Here is a 7,483-nt window from a genome sequence, read left to right on the forward strand (position 1 = left end):
CTCCACCATGTGATCCCAGCCCGAAAACTGACCTTAATTTGAACTCTAGCTTGGAATTGGAGTAAAAAGGACACAACCCCACACTACATTAAACATGCTCGCTTCCTCCATGCGGTAATAACCCCTCTCTTCACCCCCTCAGCCCTCAACGAAAGCTATGCTACGAGCCAAAATAAAGAAGAAAAAACCACGCCCTTATCCGTCTACAGCCCCGTCTGCCAGAGAGAAATCAATCACATAGACAAGTCATTTACTTCCCTTTCTCTTTCTTGGGAGTAAAAAAAACAACAGCGGGGAGAGAGAGAGAGAGAGAGAGAGAGAGAGCGACCCCTCATTGGAAATAACCGTAGGGAGAAAAAACCAGTGCAGGTCTCCACCTCGTTTGTAGCACTCATAGCAAAAGACCACACAAACACATTGTGCTTTTCACCCAATTTGCTCACTAGTTTCTGATCCGGCAAAAACATCCGTCTCGTATACACAAAGAAAGATAGGCGGTCGGCCGGCTGGTTTCTAGCTATAGAAGCCCAGATGGGCAAGCAAGCGAGCAAAAGTTTGGTCTCCTTTTGAACAGACCAACTACCGGGAGGAGCAAAGAGTGGTGGCGGTGGCGGTTGTGGTGGTGGTGGTGGTGGTGGTGGAGGAGGGAGGGTGGATGGGCCGCCAGGCGGAGGCAGTGAGGAGGCAGAGGTCCTTCCAGCCGAGCTTGAGAGTGCCGTTCTCTTCGACAAGAGTGTAGCCGTCGGAGGGGAACATGCCGAGGAGGAGGGTGGCCTGGGCGGCGGCGTTGCCCGCGAGGGAGATGACGCGGAACCCGGACTGGCTGAGCTTCTCCCTCCAGTTGCCGAACTTGACCTCGCCGGTGCGCGCCGGCCCGCCGACGGAGAGCACGTTGCGGATCTCCCGAGAGAGGAGCTGCTGCTCGACGATATGCCGTTCCTGGCTGTCCTCGCCGTAGCTGGCGCCCAGGGAGTCGAAGAGGGCCGAGTAGTAGTGGATGGCCTCCACGAAACGGGAGAGAAATGAGCCTGTTTGGCTCAGGTCTTGCTCCACCATTGTTACCACCTTCGGCGCCAGCCTGCGTCAAGAGAACCATGCAACCATTTGCCAATATAGAAACGGCTAACTATTAGTCTATTGCTACGGCACTGAAAGTAATAAAGTAATAATTATTGCTAGGTAAAAAGCATGACACGCTGCGAGAGGAGCGGAAAGGCTACCAAGGAGTCATAATTACTGCCTTTAGGCGCATTTTTAGCGTATCTTTCACAAGTCCTAAGTATTAGTGATTGATTGCAGCTGCGGAAGGAGCAGAAATAAACTAGCAATTCATAAGTAACAGACAAAATGAAGATATTGTTTTGGCCCCCGGAGGGGGGACTAATATTTTGTATTTGTAGGTTCTCTTATCATAAGATCTCAGTAGAATGTTGACATCGAAGCTTTTAGTACTTGTAGGCTCTCTTCTGAAGAAGTTCTTAGTGGTACCTACATTCCCAATGCCAAACTACGTACAGTGATTATAAGTAGTTAAAAACATCATTACAAGGAGAAAAATATTCAAAAATGAACTACCATGTTATCTTGTCAAGATGAGGATGCCAACTTCTATATAAAGAAGGGGGGAAAAAAAAAGAGACTGCGAAGCAAGAATATTTACCACCTGTAGGCTCTCTTTCAAGCAGATCTTAGTAGAAACAATCACCCCAATCTAGCATTCCCAATGCCAAAGTTCAGTTACTAATTACTGGGTTAAAACTAGTGAAAAGAATCATTACTACAAGAAAAGTGGCCAAAATAAACTATCATCTAATCTTGTTGAGGGAGGAAAAGGATAAGAAGTAGTAATAGGAAGTGCATTCCTGAATTGTAGACCAATAGAACTCTCATTCCTAGCCCTTCTATATGCTACATATCAGCCATTATTTACTGCATTGAGGCTACAAGTAATGACTAATAAAAATTTTCACTGAAATGTCTACCAAGTGTTTTTAGCAAACAGTAATGAGAGCAAAGGAAACGCTGCGCAGAGCTAATAATCAGTACTTGTTATCATCTTCTACTTAAAAAATGTGAAAGAAGGGTGTTGAAAAGGAGAGCAAGAACAAGAAGAGGGGAAGATGCGGGAGAAGATCAGTCGAGGCAGCAGCTACTCTTCGTAGCTCACTGCCGTAAGTTATGCCGAACGGTAATCATGGCACCGTGGGAAGGGGAAGTAACAAAAGAAGCAACCTTTTTTTTTAAATTCAAACGCATGATAAAGTAGAGTAGGGTAGGGCAAGATGGAGCTACATACCGCTGGAGAAGCCACAGTGTATTGGTGTCAGAGCCCGTGACGTCGTAGAGGGAGTGGTGGAGCCAGTGAACGGCCAGGGCCTCCCTCCGGTTCACCCCCAACCGGTCGGGGTCCAAATTCCCCACCTTCTCCGCCACCGGGCAGAACTCGAACGGCAGACCAAGTGTTTGCGCGAAGTCCGACAGCCTCTTCCCCGTCGCCTCCAGAGCCTCCATGGACGAACCGAGCCCGGTCAGCCGGACGCGCGGTGGGCCGCCGGGGCGGGAGGCGAGGATGTGGAACAGGCCCGGCCACTGGAGGCCTTGCATGATGTCGAGGTCGATGATGTGCACGCGGTCCTCGCGCTCGAACGCCTCCTGGATGGCCTGGTTGGCGGTGAAGTGGGAGAACTTGACGAAGGGGCTGATGCCGTTGAAGACCTGGAAGGCCGAGACGAGGCGGGCGCGGTGGGGGACGGAGGGGAGCGGCGCGTAGAGGCCCAGGCAGGAGCTCACGAGGCGGGCCGACATCGCCTCGGAGAAGTAGGCGGCCACGCGCTGGGCGGAGGTGCCGAACGGGGTCGAGAGCTCTGAGATCTCGAGTAATAGGCGGTTCGCCTCCTCCAGGTTATCTGCGGCCACCGCCTCCGCGCACTGGAGGAGGAGGGTGAGAAGGTGGAGCCCCTCCTCGTCGCGCTTCTGCTGGCGGATCTCTTCCTTTCTCTCCTTCGCCGCCGCTGCCGCGGCCGCCGCGGCAGCGGTCGCCGCGGTGGCCTCGTCGGAGGAGGCGGACGCCGAGCTCCGCTGCGGACGGGGTTGCTGGGGGGTAGGGAACCGGGGATAGCTGGGACTTGGATTCGGATTGGGTTCCTCCCAGCTAGGGAGCTGCTGGCTGGACGCTCCGGCGGCGCAGGACGGGAACGACGGCGATGGATCGATTCGCTTCGGCGGTGGCGGTATCTCCGGCAGCGCCGGAGCCGGGCGCCTCCGCTTCTCCGACGGCTCCGCCGCTCCGCCGCTGGGAAGCAACGGAAAAGGCGGCGGAACTAACGTCAAGGACCGAAGGCGGTACTCGAGGACAGCGGCGAGGCCGGGGTTACACGGATGGATAACCTCCCGAACGTTGTGGATAAGCTGGGGGATCGACACCTCCGCCGTCGCGCTGCTGATCAAATCCCGGATGATCCCATCTATCCACGCCGTGGCGGCCGCAGCGTCCCCACTCCCGTCGTCAGAGGACCCACCAATGCCGGACGAACCTAAAAGCTGGAACCCCTCCGCACCCGATCCACCGCCCCGCTCCGCATCGGTCGGGAGCAGCGGCGGCCCGGAGAACCCGCACACAGCCGGCGGAGCCGGCAGCTGAGGCGGTAGCGCCTGCAAGAGAATGGGAGGAGGGTTGGGGGTGAGACTCGTCTCGAACAGTAGAGGCGATTGTGCTTGAAGATCGCCTATAAAAGCGGCGGGTAGCGCGGCCGAGGAGGAGTTGCCCCCCCCTCGGCGGGTGGGGTTGGGGTAAGAGGAGGAGTCGGGCTGGAGGTCGAGCTCGGAGGCTGGACGCTTGCGCACCATTTTGTCTAACTTCTCTTGGTGGTGGTGCTGCTGCTGCTGTAGGTGCAAGTAAAAGAGCAGTTCTTCTTGTTCTAGTTGTTGTTGTTGGGAGCGGGAGAGGAGAGGGGGTGTAGAAATAGTGGGAGGATCATGGGATGAAGAGGGAGAAGGGAGGAGGAGGCAAGACGGGAAGGCCATCAGAAAAAACAAGGGGAAATTGCTCGGTGCATGGGATTATTGGTGCTTGTGGGAGCAGGAGGGGAAGAAGGGTGGGGAGGTTGGAATTGGAAGAGAGCAGTGGGAAGGGAATAATTGTAGTAATAATAGAAGGTAGAAGAGTTGAGGCGGAATTTGGGCGAGGTGAGGATCGAGGAGGGCATTGGGTTCTGCCAAGGAGATAACGGCGGGGGGATTTGGACATGGGGCGTCGGTCGGATTCGGTGCCCGCGCGCTCTTCCCTCCCCTCCCACCCCCCCCCTTCAAAGGCCACGACCTTGGCTCGTCTCGGGACGCAAACGCGATCTCCCAGGCGGGCTGGGGCCTCCACCTACTGTGCTGCCTTTCTGGCGAGTGGGGTTTTACTTAATGCTAAGCCTCTGCCTTTTTTCTTTTGACCTGGGGAGTCTGAGGTTGGAGAGGGAGAAACCTATCGCAGGCTGCTCTCCTTTCGCACACCTCGCTGCTACTTGCCCAGATTGCCCATATCTTATTCATTCCCTTTTCTGCTCGCTGGCTTTTTCTCATTTCAAAGATTTTGGATTCCGTTTGTGATTCGCTTGGAAACAAGATAGAAGTCTCAGGCTGAAATGAGTGGATGCGTTTTGCTGGGTTTTTCCATGGAAGACTTGGTCTCTGATTTTGCTGCGACGAATATCTTGGGATGTCTCACTCTGTTACCTTAGATATTAGAGGCTTTTGCCTTAGATTACAAGGTGTATCAAATAATTCCTATGTTTTTTTTTTGTCTATCGTGTCACGCGATGAGCAGTAACGGCAAATAATTGGTATAAGTACAAGAAAACAGTGAACAAATAATTTGAATTCACAATCATTGTGCGAATGATCTCCTATTAGAGAAGTGCATATTTTGTTAGCACGTATAATTTACGGGCAATGCTAGTACTTGACCCAATTTACGGGAAGCACGAGTTAGGTCCACGTCTAATTGCTAAAAAGGAAGTTGCTGCCATGCCGGATCATCAGATGAAACAACATTAGGACATCATGCCTTGAATCTTATCCTAGTGGCCCTTCAATTAAGCTCACCACCATTTAAATTGAGTTATACTATCTTATCATATCTCTTTGATAGACCAAGGAAGCTTTTCCTTGTAAAAGTTCAGATCCTACGCAGCTTGCAGTTTAGGAAATTTCAAATTATTGCCAATAAATCATTTACAAAGCCATAAGCGCCTTCGATGGAGCATTGAGGATTAATGCCATTCATTCTTTTCTACTTACCAGGACGTATCTTGCACCAAAGTTTTTACAAAAAGAATTATATTGTCCGGCATGCAGAAAATCTGTTGTCTCTCATAGTGCTCTTGTAACAAGGAAAAAAACCTATGATTTTTAAAACATTAACAAAAGTATATAAGACCGGGCACATTATCAGATATGGTTGCCAATAGATTTAAGTAACTTGACCCAAAACAATAGTACAAAATTAGATTTGCGGATCAGCACGTTGACATCATAGTACCAATAGATATCTATAGTTCAACTCTTTTTTCTTAAGAGATATGGAGGCTCCTCTAGCATATTAAATCACCTAGACTTGAACACTCAAGAATAAACTATCAATAATTGAATTCAGAACCTTTAATTTTTAATTAAAGAATTCATACAGAAAAACTAAACATTTCTTTTTCATTTAAAAAATTAAATCAAATAGACAGTGACTTCAAAGCGAATGTCTTTGCCTATATCTCCTAACCATCATTATTTTCATTTCATAATCCATCTATCAACTATCTTCTGGGCAGAAAAGAGTTCCACCTAGTTTAGAAAAAAAAAAAAAAAGGGATTTGCAGCCATAATTTATCCTTACCATCCCTGATGAGTTGCTGTGCCTTTCTCATCTTCTTATATCTTCTCTCTACGTACGCCGGATGTTTATGGCGTCGCTGTGGAGTTTGACAGCGGGCGAGGACCGCTCGATCGATGGCTGTCGCACTCGGCAAGCAGCGTCCGCCAACCCCCTCCGGTTCTCTCCTCGGGAGTGATGGCTGGTCCCAAAGGCCCCAGTCCCAGCCTCTGCTCGCCAGAATTAATAGGAATTATTCCCACAAAGCTACCGTTGACCCATGGGCATTTATACCTTTGCAGGCGTATTTGCTTGGGCTCAGAGCAGCTCGTTATTCACCCTTGGTGGTCCATGAAAGCAAGTCCTGGTGACCAACTGTGAAAGATTGTGAAGAAGATAAGACCATTTCTGGTTCACACATTCAATAATTTGAGAAATAAAAGTGTGTTTTTTGAGAGAACTATGAGTAGCAGGAGGCATTCAATATCGCAGTGCAAGAGAGAAGGAATGCTGCTAATGAGCTACTGCTGCTCTTGGTTACCCCACACACGCTGACACCATTTTTTTTATTGAGAGAGAGAGAGAGTTGAATAAGTTCTTTTGAAAATAGTAACGGCCGGAAAAGAATAAAGATTAGATTTATTTGAGAGGGAGGAGGAATGTGCATGCTCAAAACTTTGCCTAGTTTGCTGATGGGTGAACAACTGAAATATTTAAGTATGTCGAACACTAGATAAAAATTAAATCGTTTAAATTATAAGAATAGTGGGTTGGCAATTTTAAAACGAATATGCTGCATTATAGTGTCATACAATTGTTAGTTTTCACTGTTCGCAAAATATTACATTGATATATTGTGGATAAATATTACAAACAACCTATACAAAATAGAATTAGTATCAAAATAGGAAAACAATATTAACATCTAAATGACCATCTTGGAACGGTGTACGGCGTGCATTCGTTGGGTGGAAGGGCTTTCTAATGAAAAAAATCTCAAGTGGTTCTATGCTGTCTCATACCGTACATTTACATACAATCGCTTATCATTCTTTAGTTTAGCACGTCTTATAGAATTAAATACTATCCATCTTTGCATAAACTTGGTGTTGTATTTAGTATAAATGATTTTTGATAACTAATATCAATTTTTACCGTGCAATCTTTGTTATATGTCTTATTATCGTATGATCCACAATTTTATCCCCAAGTAAACAGGCAAAATTTGATTGCATGAATTATAATCTTTGGTTCATTAATAGAGTGGTCCTGAACATAATTCTCGGCAAGACTATTACCATAGATCACATCATTGGTACAATTTAAAACTTTGGAGTTGATGTGCGTGTTTTTTAATTTCGGCTTCTAAGACTCTCTTCTTATCTCCTCATGAATATAGGCATCAATGTTTTCCAACACTTGCATTTGCACTTCTTCATCGTCGAATTGAACAGATTTAATTTTCTATTACCACCCAAACATATAGTGACTTCTCATTATCTATTATGTATCTGGAGATCGAAATACAAGGGCAAGATAACAAATAACTAGCACAAAAGGGATTTAAATTCACAACCTCCAGCAACCTCAAGCATTCATACCATCTTAATTAATCATACGAATCCAAAAACT

At 47.7% G+C, this 7,483-nt stretch overlaps 1 protein-coding gene across 2 annotated transcripts; it reads right to left on the reverse strand.

The window, feature by feature from the left end:
- Positions 1-249: 249 nt before the first annotated feature.
- Positions 250-4,517, reverse strand: LOC103705904 (protein SCARECROW 1-like). Of its 2 annotated transcripts, XM_088710744.1 has the most exons (3): positions 3,844-4,517; positions 2,297-3,651; positions 424-1,078 (listed from the first exon to the last, which is right to left on the reverse strand). In XM_088710744.1, the coding sequence occupies exons 1-3, from the start codon at positions 4,021-4,023 to the stop codon at positions 580-582; spliced, it is 2,034 nt and encodes a 677-aa protein (XP_088566870.1). In that variant the 5' UTR covers positions 4,024-4,517; the 3' UTR covers positions 424-579. The 2 variants fall into 2 exon arrangements, with proteins under 2 accessions (XP_008788030.3, XP_088566870.1); XM_008789808.5 differs by having other exon boundaries at positions 250-1,078; positions 2,297-4,503.
- Between the last annotated feature and the right edge of the window lie 2,966 nt (positions 4,518-7,483).

The sequence above is a fragment of the Phoenix dactylifera genome, chromosome 14, assembly GCF_051530095.1.
Source record: "Phoenix dactylifera cultivar Ajwa chromosome 14, Ajwa_hap1_PhDact_Kaust_v1.1, whole genome shotgun sequence".
Taxonomy (NCBI): Eukaryota; Viridiplantae; Streptophyta; class Magnoliopsida; order Arecales; family Arecaceae; genus Phoenix; species Phoenix dactylifera.